We start from the raw sequence: 26152 nt of genomic DNA on the forward strand, positions 1-26152 counted from the left end.
CTTTCGAAGAGCTTTACTCCCTCGGGAGTACAGTTCCCTTCAGGTATTGAAAGGCTGCAATGAGGTCACCCCGCAACCTTCCTCTTCTCCAGCTGAAACTAAACCCAAACTCCCTCAGGCCTGTCCTCATAGAGGGAGGTGCTCAGCCCCCTGGATCATTTCGTGGCCCTCTCTGGACCCTCTCCAATATTCTCTATGTCTTTTTTTTGTACTAGGCTCCACACACGGACACCAGTTACTCCAGATGGGGCCTCACAAGAGCAGAGCAGAGAGTAACCAACAGTGTTACAGGCAGAGGGCCACGCGGGCACCAAGCAAAGCTGCTGGGGCTGGGGCTGCTCAGCCGCACACAGCGGCCTCGTGCTGAGGGCAGCGGCATTCCCCGGGCACACGAGGCTTTCTTGTCTCGGTGACACAGCCGCGGAGCAGCGAGAGGGGCTGTGTGGCAGCGGGCCCCGCCGGGTCCCTGCGCTGCCCCGGGCTGCGGGCGCTGTCAGGGCCCGGCCGGCGCCTCGCCGGTTGCCGCGGTGACGGGAAAGCCCGCGCCCCCGCCCCCGCAAACATGGCAGCGGCGGCGCGTTCGGCTCCGGCGGGGAGCGGCGGCAGGTGAGGAGGGGCGGCGGGGAGGTGTCGCCCCGGCCCCGGCCGCAGCTCAGCCGTGCCGGGCGGGCGTTGCGCTGCGCTCGGCACCCGGCTCCGCTCAGGCGTGGCGGCGGAGGGGCCGGGGCGGCGGCTCGGCTCGGGCCCCGCGGGCTGGGGCCGCCGCAGGCCGGCGGGAGAGGCGAGGAGAGGCGAGGCGGGCGCGGGGGGCGGGCTCGCGGCCCCGGCAGGCAGCGCTCCTCCCTCCCGCCCCGGGAGCCCCCGGCGGGGTGACAGCCCAGCCGAGCCCAGCCCAGCCGCCCTGCCCGGCCTCGGCCCGCTCGCCGCCAGCGAGGCGACAGCCGCTTCCCCGCGCCCGCCATGTGGAAGCTCAACAAGAGCAGCAAAGTTCTCCTGGACGACTCCCCCGAGGAGGAGGAGACGCGGCCCCGCGGCCCGCTGCCGCCCGCCGCCGCCTTCGCGGCCCCCCAGGTAAGAGCGGGGCCGGGGGCCGCGGGGCTCGCTCCCCTCCTCTCCTGCCGGCGACATGAGTAATCAGTTTTTCCACGCCGGGATGCGCGCCGCGATGGGCGAAGGTGTCGGTGCCGAGCGTGCGGCTGTCAGCGGGTCGGGGTCCCCGTTCACCGTGTCTCTTCTCCTCTCCTTCCTGCCCGGCTCTGCCTTCCTTCCCGTGCCTCAGCCCCGGCCCTGGGCAGCGCGGCGCCCGGCGCGATGAATTACGCGGCCATCCTGCGGCTGCGGATGGCTGTGTGCGTTCGTGCGCGGTGCTAAGTTCTGTCAGGGTGGCTTCTGCTGGAGTTTCTGGCCGTAGTGGTTGGTTACGTGTAAATAGCTGCGATCTTAGCGAAGGCTGTCGCTATTAAATGGTAAGTCGCATGCCAGCAGCGACCTTCCCGATGAGCTGTCGTCAAACAAACACAATTGGAAAGGAAGGGCATCGGTTGAGCTCCAGGCAAAACAACTACAAGAATGTTTGCCGACTGCTTTCAAGAACTTGATAGGGATTCGGCATCAGCCCAGCTCAGCAGCCTGTTCAGCTTTCTTGCATATCTGATCTTCCATTGCCACCGAGCTGGGATTAGGCATAGCCCAAGCAGGCGGCTGCCAAGAACTGTGGGCTGGTGGGATTTGTATTTGAGTTCAGGTACAAACACCCACCCCACTGCTTGCCCTGTGCCTCCTACCTGCCTTACTGGAAGAGCTGGCGTGAATCTGGACAGCCTGTCTCTGCTTGAGTTTCTGGTTGGTAGCTGCGATGGATTGTCAACATGTGGCTGCTGCTGATGAGCAGCTTCCCTAGGCACAGCAGATATTCCCTCCCTCTCCTGGTAGCCAAAATCACTGCTCTGGGCTCCAGCACAGCCTTGCCTTGGCTTTTCTTCTGCCCTGTGACCACAAGAGCCCTGTCCCCAGATGTGAAAATGCCTGCGGATAAAAGGCATCTTCTTTAAGAGGAGGAACGGATACTTATTTTGAAGAGTCTTTCAAGGGATGAAGGGGATTGTGGAGTTGGAGGAAGCCCCAAATGTCTCCTGCAGCTTCTCATACCATGTGTAACATCTACTTCCATGGTTTCTGTCCTCAGATGCTTGGAAACTTGTGTTGTTTTCACTAAGCTGTCCACAGCCCTCGTAGGTTTACTTACCTCCTGAAACCCACCATGAACATCCAAAATCACCACACACTTTGCAGGGACCATTCCCTGCTCTTCTTCTCTCCACACAGGGCTCTAATGTAGGTTAGCCCAGAAACTGGTGTGGAGGCAGTTACTGTTGTTTGGTCAAGTCTTCTTGATTTTTAAATTTGAGAAAAGCTGTTTTTAAAGTGGTTATTTTAGATTTTATTTAAGCTTTAAGGAATGACGGACTACTGGAGAACCATGATCATCTGATTGTTTTCTTGCGATCCATCAAAGATGCACCTACATCAGCTGTAGGTACAAGTGTTTCTGAGACGTGATTCAGGTGGGCCTCAAGGAGAAAGTGGGAGGTAACGTAATGCACTTGTTCAGCTTGTTAGATCTGATAAGGCTCAAGGGCCTTTGTGATTTATGACATTTCGTCAGAACCCGCATTTGCTCCTAACAGTAGGGTCACGAGGTAGTGGAGTGCAGCAGTGTGCAGGGGGGTTCAGCAGGGAGCTGTGCTATGTAGCTGAGTCCCAAGCTGCAGGAGGGCCATAGATTGGAGATGTGTTTCCTGTATGGTAGCTGAGCTGGAGAAACTCAGTTTGCCTCTGCTGTGTTGGAGTTGTCACGGGCAGAATGTCCGAACTGTGGATGAAGAATGTTCTTAGCAAGAAGAAAAGAATCCAGAGCTCCCCTCATTTTCTGTCTCAAGGACTAAGCTCTAAATAATTGATGGTAATGATCTTTAGTAGATTAAAAAAGCCCATCATTGGATTTGGGGCAGAAGTTGGCTGTTAGATTTCGTTTCCTCTAGGTTCTTTCCTGATGCACCAGTTGCTAAAATGGAAGATTCACTGTCATCATCGCGTTTGATTTATGCCGCTGTATGTGGTTTCTTCAAAGCTGGGAAAGAGTGAAGGAGTTCTCGCTGTAGAACCTGGTAATTAGGACATTCAGGAGCAGACAGCAACAAAGAATTAGGCTGCTGGAATTAAAGAAGAAAAAAACCTTTGTGGCTCTACAGAAATGTTAATCATCCTATTTAGATATGGAAGGCTGATCTGGGCTTGCACAAGCCGACGTTTGGGTTTGCAAAGGTTCATGGTCTCACTTGCTTAAATAGAAAAGCTTAGTTTTATCTAAACCCAGAATTGCGATGGTTCTGTTTTTGTGGAGAGTTGTTTGTTATTGTTGTTGGTTTTTTTTTTCCCAGGCAGAAAAAAAAAGCACATTTCAAAGCATGGGAATGGCAGTGGGAGGGAACTGACAACCTCTAGCCACTCTTTAGCCAAAGTTTCTGCATACGTTGAAGCGTATTGAATTGTTAACACTTATTTAAAATAGGAAGCTGTTTCCTGAGATAAGACGGACAAGTAAATGCTGAAACAATTTGTGTATGTGTGCACAATTGTTGTGTGTTGTTATTTTTTTAGATCAGACAGTTTTAGGCCGAATTATAAAGGTTAGTTTTAGTTTACTCCTCAAAGCATAAATATTTTACGTTTATGCAGTGAAGGCTCTTTATTGGCTGGAGTTGCAATTAATGCGTGAAGGCAACTTAATACGTGTGAATAGTGCAAGTGTGAAAATGCACTTGAACATGAAATTAATGTCTTCTTGTGTTTCTCTCTCAAAATATGCTTGAAACACACAGTGATGCTTGCCAAACCTGCATTCAGTCTATAATATACTCATTATGTTTCAAACCCGAGTTATATTTTTGGAATGGGAAAAATGTTTGGTTTTGACTTCGGCAGGGCAGTGTTTTGGCAGTCACTCTGTATTCTCCTTGATTAAAGTCTGCTGTAATCTAATCAGGCCTCGGAGATGTCAATGATGTGTCAATATTTCATGCAACTCTTACGTAAAATGGTGCTCAGCTTTGGAATCCGCCCATATATCAGGGCAGCTGATGAGTATCCAGCTAAATTGTATTATATTTTGCAACTTTGCCTTTCATGTAAAATGCTCCAGATCCCTCCTGTTGTTTGACCCGCTCCCCTCTGATGGTGTTTTTGGTTATATTCATGGGGAATATGTGCAAAAACATGTTTAATGCTGAGTTTTGTTTAGACTCGCACACTGAATGTGTTTAAAGTTGGGCAGACAGATTTTTAGTTATCTGTTTTAATTAAGATGTTTAAATCTCCGGTACAATTTTGGGACTAGCTTTCATCTTCAGCTGAGCTGAACTCAGACGGGCCCTGAAGGAATGGGTGGGAGCTGTGCAGCATTTTGTATGCTCTGCTAATATACCGAATAAGATTATTTTTTAATTAAAAAGAAGTAGTAAATGTTAATCCGGGTAATGTCTCTCCTTCACTTTCTAACCATTTAAATGTGTCTAAAGCTTTGCATGCGGTACCTTTATAATTCCTTTATACATACCCCTCTGTTCTAGCCTGTTTTTTCATCAAAGTAGTTCTGGTGACATTTTGTGACATTTTCCTGGCTAACATCCATCACCTGTATTCTGTCGTCGTTCCTGAACATCAGACTGGGAGGACTGACAGCAAAACATCTCCTGAAGCTTCCACTGACTTGCCTTTCCTGTTTTTTGTTTCTCATCACATGCATCCTGCAGCAGCTTCATGAGTGGATCCTTTTTCTTTCTCAGCCTTCATGGAGCCCTGCAGAGAGCTGATTGATGGTGTCTTGAGGTGTCTTTTCGCTGATATTACTGTTGTTGTTTATGGCATAAAGCTTAAGTTGTCCTTATCTTCCCGGTTCAGTTTCTTTAGCCGGCTTCCCTTTGTTTCAGGACATTTACATTCCAATTTCTAGCCTTGCTTTCAAGGTTTTTCTCAGTACATCCCCTTCCTCTTGCCCATTTGTCACTTCTAACACTTGTATCTTTTCTGGTGCCAGTTCTGCTTTACTAGCTGTGACAGCCTCTGTCCTCTGCCCTGTCTGTCTGCATCCCTGAAAGTGCCATACGGAATTATTCCCTTTGGCTGATCCAAAATCCTGTTCTAAATCCCATTCTTCTCCAAATCGTTTCTGGAGATCCATCATCCCTAATCTCTTTGCTGTATCTTTGTAGAGGTAGACTGCATGTTTACACAGGCATATAGTGATAAGATAAGAAGGAATGGTTTTAAACTAAAAGGGGGGGAGATGACTGAGGTTAAATTTTAAGCGGAAGGAAGTTCTTACTCAGAGGGTGGTGGGGCACTGGCACAAGCTGCCCTGATAAGCTGTGGGTGCTCCATCCCTGGAGGTGCTCAGGGCTTGGTTAGATGGAGCCCTGGACAGCCTGGTCTTGCGGGTGGCAGACCTGACCACGGTAAAAGGGTTGGAACTGGATGGTCTTCTAGTCTGAGCCATTCTACCATTCTGTGATGTGCTTTTGCAAAGTTAATAGAAGCATACTTTCCTAGCAACATGGAGATTGCATGCCATTAATATATGAGCAAACTAGTGCATAGTACTTTTTGAGAAAGAATTAATGTTTTTTATGTGCTTAATTCTTTACTACTGAAACTTCTTGTCTGATTCCATAAATGCAGCCATAACATGTGCAGAGTTATTAGCAGTTAGATGGATCCCTTGCCAGGTAGAGCAGTTTTCAGTCCTGGCATCATCAGGGACATGATTTAGTGCAGGGTTGTTAGTTAGGGTAGTGTGATTAGGTTGATAAAGACATAGAGATTTTGGAAAGGGGTCCAGAGGAGGGCCACGAAAGATGATCAGGGGCGGAGCACCTCCCCTATGAGGACAGGCTGAGGGAGCTGGGTTTGTTCACCTAGAGAAGAGAAGGTTGTGGATTGACCTCATTGCAGCCTTTCAATACCTGACGGGAATTTACTCCCAGGAGGGGAGTAAACTCTTCGAAAAGGCTGATAATAGCAGGACACGGGGAAATGTTTTAAGTTAAAAGAGGGAAGATTTAGGCTGGATGTTAGGGGGAAGTTCTCACTAGGAGAGAGGTTAGGCCCTGGAACAGGCTGCCCAGGGAGGTTGTGGATGCCCCGTCCTTGGAGGTGTCAAGACCAGGTTGGACGGGACCCTGGGCAAACCTGATCTAGTAAAGGTGTATGTTTGGTGGCCTGCCAGGCGGGGGGTTGGAACTACATGATCCTTGAGGTCCCTCCAACCGGGTCATTCTGTGATTCCGTGATTCTGTGATTCTATGATGATCTTGAAGGTCTTTTCCAACCCGAGCAAATGCTCTGATTCTTCCAACTCATTGCAAGGGTCCAAGCTGGGCTGTGAGAGTAACATTGCACGTGGAGATGAAAGCAGCACCTCAAAAGGAAGTGGTGTGTTTGCTGTTGAACGCCGTAACCAAAAATAAAGCATTCAACCTGTTTTGCAGAAGCCATTCTACGAAAATATTACCATTACTCATGCAAGAGGTTTTTTTTTCTGGGGGATGTGGAATTTAATTTGAAATGCTGTGCGTGACTGAATAAAAGAATCGAGTCAGATACTGTCTTTTGAACTATCATCGTTTTTCATTACATCGGAGACATTTTCAATCAGGAACATCATCAGAATGAAAAAACTTCATCAGAATGAAAAAACTTCCTTGGAGTATTTACATTATTGCAGCAATACAAGTCAAATTGGTTACTTGACCATATTCTCAGCGTTGATGTTATTTCTCTCTCCATGTAGTTGTTTTCAGTTGTTGGAGTATACTTTAGATAGTAAAAATCAGGAAAAAAGCATATTCTTAATGTGCTCAGTTTTAAACATTTTTAAGGTGTTAAGTAACATTCTTCCAAAAATATTATGTGAGGCCAAATCTGAGTAAGATACATTATAATGACTTATTACAGGCAGGCATATTAATAAAATAACCTGCTCTAGTGATGAGGGAACACAGCGTCGGGATCTGCTGCTCTGATATTTCTTTTTGTGGTGCCAATAAAATGCAGAACTACAAAAGTATTCTTGTGTAAATGCTTACATTTGGAAATTAATCTTCTCCGGTAACTGTTGCCATTTGTATCGATTGACAGTAAAAATATGGAAATAATTTAGATATTCTGTTTTAAAGTGTAACAGAACGCAAAGCAATAACTGAAGGAGAAACACTTGAATGAAACAGTTTGTCAGAATGCTAAACAAGTTTTTGACAGCTGTGAATGCTGATGGGAGAAAACGAATATCATCTTTGTTTTGATTTATTCAGCCCTAGTAATATTTTAAAGGGTGAAAAGATAGGAAAACTGTTTTTCATCATCCGGTCAATCCGGAGAATAATGGTTAATTGCAGAAGATGGGGACCTAGAAGATGAAAGCAGTTTTAAATGTATTGGGTGGGCTGTCGGCTGTATCTGAAACAGTCACCTGGGCTTCTCAAAGGCAGCAGGGCACAGCAAGCTCTCCTGCACATGGTCTGGTGAATTGTAAGATGAAAGAATAAGGTTAAAAGAGGAAAGCACATTCTTTAACAAAATTCATATTTAAGCTTTTCTTTGTGAACAGATTATTTTCCATTTTGCAGCAGAGTGGCAGAGGAGGCTGCCAGAGTGGCAGTCACTGTCACTGTTCAGTCACAGTGCCATCTGAACTGGGTTATTGTTATAATGGAAATGCTTTTGTAACGTTAGTGAGCAATTTAGAGTACTAGAATGTTCTTTATATAGTTTTTGACAAACCAGTTTAAAATGCCAAACAACTCTTGAGCATGAAAAGACTTTGGAAGTACCTCGTTTAATATTTTTCATTGGTGATATTAATAAATTTTCAGTGTGCATCAGCTGTTCTGATGGTTAGTTTGGTTTGTTCAGTTGTTTTAGGGACATGGAAACAGCACTGAAAGACTGAGATCTAGCAGTAGATGAAGTATGGACAAGACTAGAAATGGTCTTGGACTTAATCTAGACCTTCTCTGCTATCAAGGAGAAGGGAGATGTGCAGTTCAACATGGAGTTGCATCTGTTGGACACCTGGCCTTGCATGAAAGCAAGCTGTGTGAGTGAGCAATGCACCCCTTGTCTGTACAGCCTGCAGGCCTTGTGTCCTCGAAGGGCACGTTCCATTTTGCATCAGCATTAGGTACAGTTCTGTTTTATTTCCAGCTGTGTCCATCTACGTTTGATCACAGTTGCTTCAAGCTGATGATTTGGAAAGCATATTTCTATCCACACATGGAATTTTCCAACAGTATGTGTGTGTGATCAAGAATGCAAGGCCTAAGACCAAAGCTACCTGCTGCTAACTTTCTCCTTAATCCAGTGAGGAGTGTGCTTCGCTCTGGTCTTGTTTCAGATCAAAAACCAGATAAGCAGAGTGACTTTTGCTTTATTAATCTGTTGTAGTCTTTATTTCTTTCATTTGATGTTATAGCAAAGTCCTGCTCAAACCGAAGGAAGCAGGTTCTTTTGTTAGCGCTGGTTGAAGATAATGATCTGACAGCGGGATCTCGTCTGAGCGTGAGCTGGCCGTCTCCGGTCAGGCTGTGTATATAGAGTCGTTCTCCTGTTTGGTTTGTAATCAGTGCTTTGGGAATCTTTCCAGCTTCAGAGGTTAACTTTGAGCTCTACAATCTTCTGAGCGATTTTTATTTTTTTCTTCTCCATCTCCTATCTCTGGGTTACTTCGGGGCTTTGTGGAGGACTGGGAGTTGTCTTCAATTTCTGCACAGCAAATGTCTCCTCAGGTGGTGGTGGTTGTTTTTTGTTCCACTTGAGTTATTCGTTTGTGGTTCATAAACTAATTTGCACTTCCAGGCATGATGACCTAGACGTTAAATTCCACTTAGTCCTTGATGAGGCAGGCAGAGGAGATGTAACAGGTCAGTGGAAGTGCAGTAATTTGTACCAAGAAGACCTATTCCTAAAACAACCACTTTTTCTTACGTACGTTCTACTTTGACAACCAGTGTGTGCGTGATGGGAAGGCTCCATAACCGAGTAGAGGAAATCAATAATATACCATTTAATGTACTAGAGCAGGAGAAAGACATGCAGGGTGAGGTGATGCTAGTATTTGTCTTAACTCTTTGGTGTCCAGTGTTTCTCATCACGGAGTGAATGATCTAAAGGGACTAATTAATTACTTTACCACAAAGGAAGCTGAGGGAAGTAGATTACAGTTTTGATCTCTGTACAAAAAGTTTTATGTGCTAGTTGAATTAATCCCTTGAGTACCCTATGGTTTGCAGTGCGTCCAACAAAAGGGCACTTGTTTCCTTACGAAAACACACTGTGCATACCAACATTCCCATGCCAGAACTGAAAGGCTATTCATGTTGATCAGCATTTCCCACTTGCCTTAGCATTTATTTGCCTGTTTCATTACTAAATGCTATAACGTGCTCCACGTTTTTCTTTTAAGTTAAAGTAACCGTAAACCACTTAGACTAAAGGAAACTGGGATAATGTGTAAATGTTGGTGTTTCTTGTGCAGTGTGATAAAGCGAGCGTATCTTCACAAATAACTGTGTCGTAGTTTGTCCGCTTAGAGGAGAATAAAAGAAGAAAAATGAAGTTGTAGGTTCCTTGGTCCCTGATCAGTGATGAAAGTAGACTGTATCTATGAGAAGAAGAGAAAAAAGTGATTCCCCAGGTAACAGGTGAAGATGGGCTGAATGTGCCTTCCTGTCTCTTTTTGGACCTTCCTCTTAGCGCTCCAGACCCTGTCGCTTTCCTTGTTGCCCAGCAGGCAGGTCCCTCCCTGGGCCATGTAATGCTGGGGCTGCTGTGGAGCATGCTTTCTTCCTGCCTTGCTTTCCTCTATGGTTTTCCAGCAAATATGTAGAAATCATGTCTGCCTGAAACTGATAGGTTGTAACCTACTGGTGTCGGTTGGTTGAAAGCTCCTTGGTGTCAGTCACATGTTACTGAAAGCACGTAGGATGTATGGATGCATGTCAGACACACATAACTCTTCTCTTAGATCTCTTAGAATCATAGAATGTCTTGGATTGGAAGAGGCCTTAAAGACCTTACAGTTCCAATCCCCCTGTCATGGGCTGGGCTCCCATCCACCAGCTCAGGCTGCTCAGGACCCCATCCAACCTGGCCTTGAGCACCTCCAGGGGTGGGACATTCACAGCTTCTCTAAGCAACTGTGCCAGTGCCTCACCACCCTCTGAGTAAATAATTTCCCTCTAACATCTAACCTAAATGTCCCCTGTGGTAGTTTAAAACTGTTCCCCCTTGTCCTATCACTATGAGTTCTCCAGAGAGCCCTATCCTGCACAGGGGCTTTTGACCTCTTGATAAGTCTTCCACTCCTGTAAAAAATGTGTTTGGAGCAATGGATTCTCCCTAGTTACTTTTCTGAGGGATTAATATCTTTTTGTGGTTGTACTTTGTATCTTCTCACTTTGTGTTGCCTTTGAACTGTCAGTCCTGCTCTGTGTGATCATGCTTTCGGGAGCTACTGCCCATTTGTTACAGAGATCACTTTGTGTGTTTGCAAGTAGTACCATGTGGATACATTAACAACAACACAACCCTGCTTGTCACAATCGGTCAAAAAGGTTGGGCTTTATTATTTCTTTTTAAATGTTCATTGTGAATGACATCTTTCATCAAAGATGGTTCCAGTTTTCCTCTGCCTGTAATCTGGCTTCCCAGCCCTGTGAGATGCTCACTGCAGCTCTCAGCTTTTCCCTAAAACCTTGCACCGTGAAAGTTGTTTTGCACTTTTGTTTCTGTATGCTCTGGCTTGATGGAGGCTGTGTGCCTTCTTCCTTCCATCTTTCCTTTATTCATTGTCATATTTTTATAATCCCTCCTAATGTGTTTGGAAAGCTGAAAGAATGAAAGTGAGAGGTGTTGTTCCTCTGGGAGGTACCAGTAGTGCCTTGTTTGTTCTGGAGATAGCGTTGTGCTTGTTGTACCTGGTGGCTCTGACAGCTCTGGATGGCTGAAATTACTTTTCCTCTTACCGTGTTTTTCCTGGCGGCTTTTCTAGTATTTGGATATATATATATTTTTTTCTTTTGGGTAAAAAAATTGGACAAATGGATAGGATTTCCCTAGCTGCAATGATACCCTGTGTTAAGGCAGTTGACCCAAATGCAGAAGTTCAGTAACTCATTGAGATCTGCAGGAAGCAATAGTCTCATTTTTGGCGCTGATAGGAGTTCCTGGCTTTGTATTCTGCCCCAGCAAGTACTCCTCTCTATCTGCAAATTGCTGTTTCCAACGTACAGTTATTGCTGAAGTACATTGGGATGTTCTTCGTACTGGTTCTAGAAATGCTCCTCATCCCTTGTACAGTATGAAGGATTGCCTATACATGGAAACATTACTAGGAAATTACAATAAATATCATTAAGAAAGGATGCATGGGATGAGAAGGTGGCCACTCCAAGAGGAGGCTGATACTTCTGGCATCCTCAGTACTCTGGTTTTCATCAGAGATCTTGAAAATAGAAGAGAAAGGAATGCAGGCTAAAGTCTGCAATGAAGGGGAAGTGTAGTGCTTTTTGATGTGAAAGAAGAGGGAATCTTTGGGCATCGCCTACTCCAGGCTATGGACACTGCACAGAGTAACATCTACAAGAAACAACTGCAGACATAACTGTCAATTTAAGATTGAAGTTAGAATTATAGATTTTAATTGTGTGGAAACCCTTCCGGCAAAGGAGTTCTTGGGCTCGTTTTGGTTGGTGTGGGGCTTTTGGTTTTGTAGGGATTTGATATTGTGTTTTTGCTTCTGGTGCAGCATTAGCTGTGATGTTTGCTCAGTTCTGCAGTGTGACTACATTTTGTCCATTGTCTGTCGTGATGTTTTGAGTAGAATAAAGCATTTCTAAGTAATCTAAAATGTTGCTGCTGACTGTCAAACTGAACTGACCATGAGCCTTTTTCTATCTTTATTCTTTTCTTTTTGGAGAATAAAGACCAGTCTCTTCATGATGAAGTTCCATCTTCAGTGTCTCAACTTGCAACAAAGGTAAATACCCGCTCTTTGGAAGTGTAGCATGTTTTATATCTTATATATACACTTCACTTGGTGTGTGTTAGGAACTTTGCTGTTTATCGTGTGCATCCTGAATTAAGGAGGATATTTATGTAGTTTATTGTTGGTTTTACAGTTGCTTATGGCCCATCCTCATACTGTCATGGATTTTTCATTGAAGTAATATAAGCAGTGTAGTAGTTGCAAGGAAATAAGGCAGCATTCAAATTATCTTTTGAAAGAAAAGTTCCTTTATTTTTATTATTTCATTAAAACATGTATATGTTAAGATGAAAATAAGAATCCACAGGAGTTAACTGAAGTGAAATCTAAAGTATAGAAGAACTAGATATTACCTGTACTGACAATACGATCAGTAGGAGATGTTGTATTATGCATATACATTATGTATATATATATGTAACTCAGCCGGCTCTGTGACCTCAAGGACTTTATCTTACATCTCTTTCAGGAAAGTCGGCATTTGAGTTATATATTTTTTTACCTTGATATGTGTCCAAGAATTTTTTTTTGTTAACGTTCTTAAACTACACTGATAGAAGATGAAAGAACTGGAAGTGGCTATGATATGCTGGAGCTTGTTTTGAAATTCCATAGGTATAGAGAAAAGCATTTAAAAACGGTGTCATTAGCGTAATAGAATACTTCACATTAACATGTATAAACTGAACATCTGCCTCTGTTACTCTTTTTTGTTCTACTTGAGATGCAGCACGATTTTCACTGAAAATAGAAGTGCAATTGTGCTATATCTCTCTGCTTTTTAGAAGCAAAAAACATATTCCTCCTTCTGGAGATATAAACTGCTGTGTTTTTTTTTTACGTCAGATGATAAATGTTTAGGAAAAGAACCTTGACATCAATTTCTTTTATACTGAAGCTTTTTTATCCATTTCTTAGTCATTCAGGAAGACTTGCTAAGTGTGTGTTTTGGTTTCAGGGGAAAAAAAGGCCCCAGGGCAAACCACAGAGATGTGGTATTTTTCTGTTGTAAAGTAAAATCCCCTTGTCTTAAAAATGTATTCACTAAAACCACTCCTTATCCTTCTCATCTTATTTTTCTTTATTGTTGTTTCTGAAAGCACTTCTGAGTTTTATTTGGTTCTTCTGTCTTAGAAGCTGTCAGTAAAGTGGTATCCCATGAGTTCCAAAGCCCTTAATATAGAAGGCTTTTTATATGTGTGGCCTTTTCAGTGGGTGCATTTCATGAATGAGTCTTCGTGTAGAAACAGTATAATGAAGAACAATGATGTTCTTGAAGAAAAGGGATCCAGATTTGGTATGCGTGCCCTTTAGGGAGATAGCCTTTATAGATAGCCCTTAAAGTCCAGGTTTTAGGCCAGTCCTCATTCCCAGTCTGACAGAAAAGCCTTTGACCTGGATTTGAAGGTGCATAAGCAGGAGCTGGTCCCAGTGGCTGGAGCCATAGGCTGCAAAATGAGCTTACACTGTGCTCATGCAACAAGCTGCCCACCCTGCAGTGAGGGCATGCTGGATTCAGTGCTAGAGTTTTCTGGTTCCCTCTTCCCTTCTCTTCCTCTTCCTAGAAGGCAGGTACAGCTGGTTAGAAAGCCATGTGAAATTCCTAGTGGTACAGTGGAAAAGGCAGAAGCTGGAGACCACTGCACATCCCTCTTTGGCCTCAGCTAAGCTCATTTCAATGACTTCACTTGACTTCAGTGTTAGAAGCACAGCAGAGGCATCACCTGCAATTGTTACCAGGCCAGCTTTTGAAAAGAGACAAATGGTTTGGAGAAACAAGATGATATATTATCTGAATAATGGTACTGGCGATGCTGGGAAATCCAGTAGGGCCAAATTCTGGACTTTCACTCACAGACAGAGTAATTGTTGGTCTGCACACCGAGAAAGTTGAGAAATTTCTCCCCAGAAATGCTTTGGGAAACAAATTTGGAAGGGGATTGTTTTTTTCATTTTCAATTCTTTGCTGTTTGGATTCTTGCATGTTGTGAATAGGCTTCCTATAATGTGGGAACAGCACTTCTTTAGTTAAAGCTGATTGACATTTTTTATTATAAAACACTTAGTTGTAACTTTATTGACCTGTAAAGTACTTATATGGAAAAATTCCTCCCTGGCTTTTTATTTTGGCCTCATTTTGCCAGGGTGGCAGAGGAGGGAGGAAAGCTGCAGAACAAACAGTTGTTTCTTCTCAGTCAGGTTTGAGGGGAAAATCCTTTTTTGTTTTCCCATTTAAAAAAGCAAATTGTGCACGTTTTTCATGGAGCGCTTCTACGTTGCTGGAGGATTTTGATTCACCAGTTGTCAATCCGGTATGAAAACACTTGTGATGGTCTGCTCAAACTTGGCCAAAACGTACATTTCTAGAAATCTCATTTCATACATGCTGAGTTGAGGCTTTTTAGGGATTAGCTGCTTAACTACACAACAGCACTGAACATGCTGATTCTCACTGCAGGTACACAGAGAACAAAATTGCTCTTTTTGGTTGCTAAGACTCTTGTTATGTGGTTTCTTGTAGCCCACAGAGAGTGACTTCTGTTCCCCGGAGCCCTGCTGGTTAGCAGTCAAGAAGTAGAAAAGTCTTAACGAGAATATATTGCAAGTACTACTACCCATTCATGAAGCAGTACTGTTTTAGTCAGAGTGATGTTCAAACATACTTGAATCATTCACTTTGAAATATTACCTATTTATAATATTCCTCTAATGTTTGTCCCAAATCCTTACTATTGTTCTTAGAATTGATTGAGTCTGTTGTCACAGATTAACTGAAAAATCTACCTGCGTCCGTGACAGGGGGGGTGAGTCCAGCCCCAAAGTGGGCCCTGCAGGGGCCCTAACCCGAAAGGAAAAGTTAATTAGGAAAAGAAACAGTGGCAACGATCTAAGGAGGCACACTTATTTACTAAATACTATATCGAAATACATGATAACACAATATAATACAATATAATTGAAATTAGGCTAACAAATCAAGCAAAATAGGAGAGAGAATGAGTCCCAAAACCGAGAGGCCTACTGTAACTCTAGGCGAAACGGCTGGAAGGTTCCCACACACTTTCCTGGATGCCAGGACTCAAAAGACGTCAGTCCAGCCTGGGAATGAGATAATATAGTGTCCAGGTCCCATGACTTATCTCTGACCGTGATGTTCTCTGGGATATGTAGTCTTCTTCTGTAAGCTGCACATTCGGTAAAATTATTCATGCTTTATATGATGTTATGATGTGGAATACTGATAGTAAAAATTACAAAATTATTAAACCAGGACAGTCTGTGCTTATCCCCTCCCCACCGTAGTGCAGCATTCATGTACAATTAACTATTTTCACTTAAGTGTAGTCATCTTCTTTAGTATGTGTTCATCTAGATGTGCATTTATATATTTCTGCAACATACTGTTTACTTTTAGGAGTGTTCTACTTCTTTAGTATATAACTGCCAGTGTTCCTCATTTGTCACCTTTTACCCTAATTTTTCATGAACCTTTTTAACATTCTGTGGAGCTCTAATTATGAATTTTGTACCTGTGACAGTAAAATTAACTGAAAAGTCATCTGAGTGATGCTTTACTGTTTCCCAGTAGATTCCGATGGTTCATTTATTACTCATTGCCCTTCTACTTAGTATGGGAAGCTGAGGGTCACGTCAATCATCTGAATTTGTTGGTGTGGTGAAAACTGGTATATTTAAAGTGTTTTATTTGTAGTGATACTTCACAAAGTTTATAGGAGACTTCCAGCTAAGAAGACCTGACCCTTTCTGGTGTACTTTACTATCAGGTTAACTGCTAGAATTCATATAGTAACTTCTGCTACAAAAAATGTTCTGTTGCCCCTAACCTCCATGTTATTTAGTGACTATCTGACTCTGACATCTTCTGTTGAGCTCATTCTTATGGTTAACCAAAAGAATGCAAAAAACAAATGGCTTAGAGTTCTGCTTACTTAGTAATTTCATCTGATCTTCCACAGTATGACAGAGGTACAAAACCATGCCATATGGAAGGTGGTGTAAATGCCAGTAGGTAATGAATTGGGTCTGCCCTTTTCAGCAGCAGTGTCTGATAAACCAGATCTGCCATCTTGTGAAAGTTCTCTCCAGGAATCTGTCTGACAGATGGGCACCAATGCGAAAGGTTTGGCAAAGCGGAAGGAATAGCAGTGAGGAGGAGAAAATTGCAGACAGTTGGACTAGGGATGGACAGACTGCATCCTTTACATGATGTTCTGGAAGTGGCTGCTTGCACTCCCAGCGTCAGAAGATACACTCATTAAATGGCAGCTTTTTCAGCGTAGTGAGAGTCCTTCATGAGGTGGAATTAACACTGTTGAATGCAGGGGGAAAAAATGATGGTTTTTCAGTAGTCTGCCTGTTGATGGATTAATTCACGTCTACTTTTCACTTCTACTGATCCTTTTAGGTGATTGCACAAAGCATTGTGATGCAGATTTTCAAGGCCTAAAATGGATGCTAGGGGGAAAGTTTATTATGGCTGTTATGATAGGAGTACTCCATACTCTACAGTCAAGAGAGGATGAGAGCAGCCCATGATCCTTTTTCACACAGTGCTGAAATGAGCTCTTGAGAGGTTTCTACTTTGCTTCTTGTGGGCATTTTTGAAAAACAATGAACTGTGACATCCAGCTTGGTCTTCTAAAGGCTTAGTCTTTCTAACATCAGAAGTTACAATACTAGTCTTTATTTGTAATCTGTTTTCTTAGCACTCCCCTCTTGGGCGCTTCACTTGACTTTTGTTTTTAAGTTCTTACTCGGTTTTAAACCTGGAGTTTTGTCGGTATACCCAGTTTTTTTCTAGCATTGTCAGCTTTGATTTTCAGTGATCTCCTCCTCCAGACTCAAGAATAGTCTGTCTTGCCAACCAGGGAAGCAGGCAGAGGTGACGGGAGGCCTGTGTGGATGGGCAAGGTGCTTCTGAAAAGAAAAACAGAAAAAAAGCATGCAATAGAAACATATGGGAGGCGAAAGCAGGGCCGAGTGATGGAAGGGGAACATAGAATCATTGAATCACCAAGGTTGGAAAAGACCTGAAAGATCATGAAGTCCGTTATTTTTGAAGGTAGATAAGCTCAGTTAGACCACTAAGAGCTATTGGGTATTTTATCACACCTTAAGGATTAAGGCAGTAAGAGTTGTTAGCAAAGGCTCCTGCCTGCTGAGGCTTGAAATGGGAGAGCCTGAGTAAGGTAGCAGAAGATGAAGGCCACTTCAAGATCTAACATCTTGGAGATTCCCATTTTCTGTGTATTTATTGTAGACGAGCAGCGTTGCAGTGACAGGAATCCAAAACACAGTAACAAAATCCTCATTAAAAACTTGTTAATGTGTTTAACAGAACGACAGAAATCGACAGGGCTGGGTCTGTAAAGGCTAGGACTGAATATTAGACCTCTATTTATACCGTGGCATTTCCAAGCATTGAATATTGCTTGGAGAGGCTCCTAGATTCAGCGCAAGGACTTGGCATGGAGGTAAGGTATCTGAAGGCACCATCCGCTGCTTGCCTGGTTTTGCCTGATGCTATTGCCAGTGCCAGTTGTTGGCAGCATACATAGAGCCAGTCTATCACAGGGATAGAAGCTGAAGTTAGCTGTCTGTGTATTTTTAACATAATTCAAAATAGCACGTGTTTGTCTATGAGGGTTTTCTTATAACCTGTACTCACTTTGCTCTAATAGTGGAAAAAAATACATATATAGAAGCAGTTGCTTTCCTTATGGGGCCGTGAGGAAGGCTGTGGTTTTCTGTAAGATCATGTGTGGGTTTGGGAAGAGGTGGGCAGAGCAATAGCAGAGTACTGGATTATGGTGAACACAGTCTTCCTGTGCCTGGTGTGTCCATATCCCATGAGTGAGAGCTAGGAATCATAGAATCCTTAGAGTTGGAAGGGACCTCTGAAAGGCCAACAAGTCCAACTGCTCTGCAGTGAATGGGGACACCACAGGTAGATCAGGTTGCTCAGGGCCTGATCCAGCCTCGCCTTGAAAGTCTTCAGGGATTGGGCACCAACCACATCTCTTGGCAACGTGTTTCAGTGCTTCACCACCCTCACTGTAAAAGATTTTTTCCTCTACATGTAACCTAAATCTGCTATCTTTAAGCTTGAAACCATTTCCCCTTATTCTGACTTCACAGACCCTGATGAAGAGTCTGTCCCCTTCTTGTTCAGTCTTCTGTCTTCAGAGGTCCCCTGAGCTGTACTTAAATCTGGATCCTTGTTTGGATCCCAGCAAGATGAAATGGAGTGGTGGGAAAGTCTAGACGAGACCTTCCTGCTAAACCTCAAGTGGGCCTGCTCTGTCTGCTGGCCCTTACTATCTGAGATTGTTCAGGAGTGAGTATGGAGCTGGGTAAGAAGCACAGATGGACAGGAGAGCCAGAACTGGAAATGCTCTTTGGCTGCCATACAGCAGGGAGGGCACTGATTTACTCTCCTGAACTGTGGAAGTTGTGGGTTTCTGCAGGCAGAGGAATTGGCACTATCTGTGTTTTCCTACCTGGTTTGCACTCAGTTCATAGGTAATATTCTCATGCATCTTTTAACACCTATGTGGGCATACCAGCTATCATCTGTAATTGCTTAAAATGTCAAATTTATACTGGTTTGTACCAGTGAGTTCTTCAGAAAGAACAAAGCGTAATAATAGGTGATGAATTAGCCTTCACTTGTGTTGACAACTACAATTTTCTTTTGATTGTTTATGTATTTCATGATGTATTGTTGTATTTTTTAATGTAATCAGGTTATCAATAATAGACTGCCATTCTTAATAGACCTAGATTCCCTGCGTCTCCCTGCCTAGATTCCCTGTGTCACCCTTTTTATGTGTAATAGATGAACATGCAGCCAGCAGCTCTTGGCTGCAGGACAGCATCCAGGAGCCCAGCTGCACTCTGCAACATCACTTGTCAGCTTCTGCAAACCAGCACGGTTTTGTACTCTTTACTCAGCAGGAAACAGCTCTTTCTGCAGTCACCCAATCTAGTCCTTTTCAAAAGGAGAGAGCCTCCGTGCTCCCAGCTGCACGGCATGAGACAAGTGGGACTGTGGCTGCCCATCAGCCACCCAGGCAGTCAGTGCTGGCACGCACTCTCTGCTTAAATACTTTAATGCATGTTTATGAGTATGTTTACTTCTCTGCATAGGTTCAAGGCGCAAGTTTCCGGGGTTGGAAGGAAGTGACGTCTATGTTCAATAAAGATGATGAGCAGCAATTGCTGGCCGGATGCAAGTCTCCAAAATCTAAAGGGTGAGTTAATCTGATTGTTCTGTCTGCTGTAAAAATACACAAACTGGAACAGAAAATAGCTCTGCAAAACACTGAAGGAAGAAGCTGAAAAGCAGCTCCTGGAAGTTAAATCACAGAGAAAGGTTTATGTGCATTTCAGAACTATTCATTGTAAGTTAAACACTCGTAAAGCATGCTGTGCTAGGAAAGGATGGTATTGTTGATAACCTATTTAGGCATGTCAGGAAGAAGAGGGAATTCAGCTGTGTAAAGTTTTCTGAGTAAAAGAGTCATCGTGACCCTCTTTCCTCTTACTGATTAATTTGCAGTTGAGCTCAGGAATGCCTTCTTTAACATGCTTTAATTCCTTTTTTGAAGTCTTGCCTACACCTGGAAAGGCCAAGCGATTTAGCTGTGTCAGGTTTTGCAGATCTTCCCTTTTAGAGCTGAAATGCTCACAGGGCAGATCTGTACTGTGTTGTGGCTGCGGCCCTTGTCTGAACAGACAGACCTCTTCCCAGGGCTGACTGTTTCACTCTTACAGCACATGGTTTGCCTCCATACATCGCCTACTTACGTTGGTCACAAACAGGAAGAAGTGTGCTACTCTTTGGTTCCAGCCATGTAAAAGTTTTGCTAAGACTTACCATTGTATGTTTCGTTTCCAGTTGGCATTTAAATAGATGCCTCTCAGTATGTTTGTGTATTTATGTGCCTCTAAATGCATACGTGTGTGAATATATATACACATATTTAAAATACACATATTTCCATGTCATTTTGAGACTGTTTGATAAACGTTCCTAGCTGTGCAATCTGTACAGTTTTCTTGGTATTAAGATGCTAAGGTTGCTTAAAGGATCCTGTGCAAGGTATGCAAAAAGAAGGAATGAAACAAACCAGCGAAGAGAGTGGAGACAGTATGAAGAATGAGTTACAGTAAATATTCAAGTGCTGTAGGCACAAAATGGAAGAGTAGTGGTTGGGGTCTGAGCCTGGCCTTAAGATGGCATTTCCGCAAGTGCTAAGTTCACTGAAGGAAAAGCTCTTTTAAAGGTATCGGTTCTGTTACTTCCTCTAAAATACGATAGCATCGAGCTCCTGATGCTAAGCTTTTGTTCATGGGAAAGAATTCATTTAATAGAAATATTCATAGTATTTCAGTGGGTGTTTTATTTGTGGCTGATTTGTATGCTGGTAGTAGATAATGCTTTCAGTTTTCTTCTTAGCTCATTGAACCATGGAGAATTCTGTGTTTTACCACTGGTATTCAGCCTTTTTTGTTCTGCTCTTTGGTTACACCTATAACCCTGTACATAAACTTACTCATGAACATTTGACTCACTGCATATACAAAATAATTCTTCTTAATAGGATATAAGAAATTTATTAGCATAAGTAGCCTTTTAAATGTCTCTGAAAGAGAGATTATTTGTATGTATTACTCACAAAGGTTGTTTTTTCTCATTTTTTGTGAGGGGAACTTTATAATTTCTTCTCAGAAAAATGAAACAACTGTTTTCAAAGCACTGTGCATATCTTTGAGGGGGAAATAAAAAGTACTGGTGTCTATAATAAAGTCCTAATATTGTACATATAGAATCATAGAATTACCCAGGTTGGAAAAGACCTCGAAGATCATCAAGTCCAACTGCAGCCTAACCAGAACCCTAGCTCTAACAACCCTCCACTAAATCATATCCCTGAGCACCACATCCAAATGGCTCTTAAACACAACCAGGGATGGCAATTCAACCACCTCCCTGGGGAGCCTATTCCAGTACTTAACTACCCTTTCTGTAAATAAGTGCTTCCTAATATCCAACCTAAATTGCCCTGGCACAACTTGAGGCCATGGGAGAAGAGGCCGATCCCTGCTTCACCACAGCCTCCTTTTAGGTAGTTCTGGAGAGTGATGAGGTCTCCCACGAGCCTTCTCCACACTGAACAATCCCAGTTCCCTGTGCTCATGCACCCATAAGGCCCATGCTCCTGTGTTAGGGGTGGGGAGTTCTATTATAATAAATTGTGATACTCAATCCAGTTCTGTTTTCCCACTGCAAGAGTCCACTGTGCTTAGCCTTATACCTATAGGAGGGTGTTTTTCCTGAAGATAACAATTATGGATGTGCTGTCATAGAACAACCGACTTCTTAGTGAAGATGCGGAGCTGGCTTTGGGTAAAATTCAAGATGCTTCACTTCTGTTGAATAAAAGCATTAAGTCCTATAAAACATAATTATTGAATTGAATGTTATTAATAACTGTTATGTGCATTGTTAAATGAAGAAATTAATCACCTAATCACTGTTATTTTTTAGAACAAACCTGAAATTAAAGGAAGAGATGAAGTCAGAAAAGAAGCCAGGTTTTTGGGACAGTTTGGTGATAAAGCAGAACGTCCAGTCTAGGAAACCAGATGAGATTGAGGGCTGGGAACCACCACAGATTACTGCTGCTGACTCTGCCAGTGATGCAGCAACTGCTTTAAGTGACTATTCAGCCTGGTCAGGCTGGGAAGATGAAACCAAAGGCTCCACAAAATACACAAACCTGACCAGCTCAGGAAACAGTTCCAGGTGGAGTATCAAATCAGCTGGAAAGCTGGTTAGTATTAGACGTCAGAGCAAAGGTAACCTTACTGACAACTGGGAAGAACTGGAATGATGCTGGTGATGCGAAATGCTTTGTAGGTAAGAAGAGAAAGGTTCCATGATTTACTTGTATGTTTAAACCAAAATCAAATCTGCTCAATATTGCACCTTTATACAGTACTTTGTTTTATTCCGATTGTTACAGATTTTTGCTCACCTGATAGTAAATTTTCTTATAGCATTGTTAAATAGCTACATTTTCCACACTATAAAAAAAAGACAAAGAAGTAGAGAATCTATTTTGTGCCTATATTTCACATTCAGACTCTTGAGGTTTGTTTGATTGTTGGTTTTACAAAAAAAAAAAAAAAAACACAACAAAAGAGTAATTCCTTAGTGAATGTATGCACTGGTTGTACATTTGACTGCCTTACGTAGGAACTTCCATTAGCTTGAGGTCCTGGCTTTTTTTTTTTTCCTGGTATTTGAGGGTCACTCAAGATTTTAGTTTTGATGCTGTCTCTGTTAAAATAAGAATACTGACATGTAGCTTGCAGGAAGAATGCTTATACTTAGTAGACTGTTTTCCAAATCTTCAGCCTCAGCATATGCTTCAGCTTGTGCACACAAGATGCTCAACTGTCACAACCTACTGTGTGTGAAATGGGAAAATACGACTCCAGTGTAATTCCTTCCATCACGGGAACTTCACCAGTAGTCAGGTCAAATGGGTCATCCAGAGCTTTTCGTACTGAATGCTGTTGGACAAAGCTGAACTTGTCAGTTTTTAAGATGCCGGTCATGCCAAAGGTAGAAATGATTGTAAATTTGGAATGCGGCATTGGGCAGTGTAAGATCTCAGTATTCAGTATGTGTAGCCCTCAACCTATGGAGAAGTCTCTTCTTATGGAAGGATCAACGGTTTCCTTTTTACAATAGCTGGTCCCTGTCGAACAGGCAACTTCTTGTTTTGTACAATTCGTTGATCGCTCCTCACCCTTCCCTCCATAAGCAGTGATTGAAGTAGACTGGCATTTTTAAGATAACTGAGCATTACAAGGTTGTTCACACACAGTTTCTGAAGCATGTTTGTTACAAAGCTCTGTCTTACTTGCTACTGATACTTTCAGCGTTGGTAAAAGAGGGCGACATGTTAAACTGGAGATTTGAAATGTACATAGAATACTTAAAGTGCCTCTTTCTAGCATATTGTCTCATCAGCAGCGCAGCCAATGTCAGATCCAAAGTTGGTTTCCATTTCATTGCTATGACCTATATAAACACTACTTTTAACATCCATGGAAAACAGATCAAACCAAAAGTTTTGTGGCAGACATGAACAGAAGCCTTTTCTCTCCTGTCTGTAAAACTGGTATAACTGAACTGAAAACCTGTGTCGACTGCCTAGCAATGTTGCCAGTATAATAGGAAGATCAGATTGGTATTTGAGAGAAAATCAGCATTTTTACAAGGAAATGTATACCTTTATATTTAATAGATATCCTGTAAACATATTTTTGCAAGAAGCTTATGCTTATGAAAAGGGATGCATGCAATTTTCTTCTAAGCTTGTACCTCGTTTCTCTTGCTGCCACATTATTCCTTTCTTAGTGCTCCCTTTCTCCTCTCTCTTCCAATTCATATAACAGTTTTCTGGCTTATGGCTCCTGCGTAGGTATTATTTGGAGTTTCCTGTTGAGGTGCGCCTTGGGAGACGTAGCAAAATGGATTTTTGTCTTTTGTTTTGGTTGAGTTTAATAGGATGTTAAAAGATATTGTTCTTCATTTTGTATAGAAGAACATCAGTGTTTTGTGCTACAAAACAGGATCTTGTAATTGGCAGATGTATTATCAATTGGCATTATGTGTTAAAAAAATACAGAGGAGAAAGAGTTAGCATTTATATTGAGTTATTTAGTCTGTGAATAAACTCAGTGTTTGCCTTTGGCAAGTGCATATGCTGAGGTTAATTATAGGAAAGCATTAGGGTTCTGGGGTAAAGTATGCTGCATTTTATAGTTAATGGAATACCCTCTAAGCCAAAGGCATGAGCTGGTGTTTAGTTTGGTTGTTGGTGCTGACCTAAAAGACCAGAAGGAGATCCGCTGGCAGCCCTGGGTATTTTACGCTCCAAGGTGGGCTGAGAGCTTTTAATTTCCCTCCTGAAGAAACTATTTATACTGTGACCAGTCAAGATTTTGCCTTGCACATTATACTGTCAAGTGCCTGTTTCTCACCTCGATGATGTGTTTGATGCACAGCTTAACTGCAGAATATATTGATTTGTTTTTAAAGTTATGATAAAGACTTTGCCTGTGAAGCTGAAGTCTGGTAGAAAACAGAACTGTATCTGAGTGGGGAAATCGAGATATGTAAACTTCAGGTATGACTTACTGATGGAAGGTTTGGTGTGCTTTCTAACGGATATTTCCTCAGAAAACAACAACAATAAACAAAGAAGCGTCTTAAAGATGAACGTTATTAAATTTAATATAATTTATTGTTATGATTTGATAATGTTATTTGTCTTGAGAACTCACTGGTGTGAGCTTTTCTTTTCTTGTGTTTTTAAACTTGTCTGAATTCTCAGAATGGGGTCGTCTTTTCTTTTACCTTCTTTAGATGCTTAACTACATTTACATTAATGGGCTTAAACTATACACGGCTCCATATGTGGAATAAGTGTAGGATACGTCCCTTCACACCTGTTTTGAAATGGCGTTTCAATCTATGTGAAATGGTTTAGAAGAAGATAGCATTGAGATTGTATAATAAGATTGCACAAAATAAAGTATAGTTTATATTGCTTTCTCGTAGCCAATCTGCATGATCGTTGGCGTGGTTTTAACGGGAATTAAAAGCTTTGTGTGGCTGTAAGTAGTCACTTAACTCTAAGCAGAGTTTTCGGAGTATTTTTATTTATTAGCATCATTTGCAGAAAGAAAAATAGTATTTTCCATATGAATAAAGATTTAGTTTGAACTGAAATGCCTTACGCTTTCATCTTCTGTTCCATTCTGCCAAACGGACTTGTTGCCATCTGCGTGGATGTGAGTTACGTTGCTGTAGGTTGTGGCCAAGGAAGGAACAGCCACCTTTGTGTAAAGCAGTGAGTCATACCACTTAAAAAGAGACAGCATCCCACATTTAAAGCATCACCCGTTGGTTTCACACCAGGAAGAATTCGGTAGTTTTGACAAAAAGAAAATATTTTGCTTAACTGTGTTTATTGGTTTTAATAGAGTTTGTTTATTTACTTGTTTTAAGTTTATTGGCTGCCATGAAAGCTTGGGCAGAGCAGGATTTTTCCTAAATATTTCACTATCCACTTGTAAACTGGAGGATCCAGATTGCTTGTGCGTGTGCTGGCCCCATGACGAGGTGAGACCCAGACATCCTGCACTGTGACAAGAATTAAGTATAGCTGCTGCTACCAGTAGGTAGGTACAGAAAGCCTGTTGTCAACTTCTCGTTCTCCCAGTCCAGTTTACAAACTTAGCGTCATCTAATCAGACCTAGCAGGGATTGTTGAGGCAAAGTGCTTATAGAGTCATAGAATCATTAAGGGTGGAAAAGACCTCCTCCTGCTATGTGCAGGGTCACCAACCACCAGACCAGGCTGCCCAGAGCCACATCCAGCCTGGCCTTGAATGCCTCCAGGGATGGGGCATCCACAGCCTCCTTGGGCAACCTGTTCCAGTGCATCACCACCAGTAGCCATCAGTACCTCACAGTGCCAAATGCTCCTGCTATTGGAAAGACAGAGGAAAATGTCTTTTCTGGAGAAAGGAAGGGAGTCTTGTTTATGCTGAGTTCAAACATACACGCAGGATAATATTAACCCTTTCTTGCTTTGTTTTTCTACTTGTCCTTTACTGGCAACTAAGGCTTTCTTTGTCACACATGCCAAGACCGCTGTGATTGCGTAGAGCTGATCACTGCTGCTTCTCTCCTGACGGACACCCATTTGTAGCAGAGTTGCACTCAAGCTGAATGCCTGTAAACAGTTTATCTTTTGAACATTTGGGCAGAAACTTGGCAGCCAACGTTTGACAGGACAAACAAAGGAAAACAAATCAAGCATCACTTCCCATTAGGAAGTAAACTATTGTTTGATAGGATGAAGCACAAGATCTCCAAACCTGCCAGAAGTCACAGTGCAGGCCTTGAAGATTAATGCTGCATAACCCATAGCAAGAACTTCT

The 26152-nt window shown here is 42.7% G+C and overlaps 1 protein-coding gene across 2 annotated transcripts; it reads left to right on the forward strand.

Moving 5' to 3' along the window:
• The first annotated feature begins 833 nt into the window (after window positions 1-833).
• TDRP (testis development related protein) lies at window positions 834-24935 on the forward strand. 2 transcript variants are annotated; one of them, XM_015859314.2, is made up of 4 exons: window positions 834-1071; window positions 12032-12091; window positions 19271-19374; window positions 21675-24935. In XM_015859314.2, exons 1-4 carry the CDS (start codon window positions 961-963, stop codon window positions 22018-22020), a joined length of 621 nt encoding a protein of 206 aa, XP_015714800.1. In that variant the 5' UTR covers window positions 834-960; the 3' UTR covers window positions 22021-24935. The 2 variants fall into 2 exon arrangements, with proteins under 2 accessions (XP_015714800.1, XP_015714801.1); XM_015859315.2 differs by lacking the exon at window positions 12032-12091 and having other exon boundaries at window positions 837-1071.
• The last annotated feature ends 1217 nt before the right edge of the window (window positions 24936-26152 follow it).

The sequence above is a fragment of the Coturnix japonica genome, chromosome 3, assembly GCF_001577835.2.
Source record: "Coturnix japonica isolate 7356 chromosome 3, Coturnix japonica 2.1, whole genome shotgun sequence".
Lineage (NCBI taxonomy): Eukaryota > Metazoa > Chordata > Aves > Galliformes > Phasianidae > Coturnix > Coturnix japonica.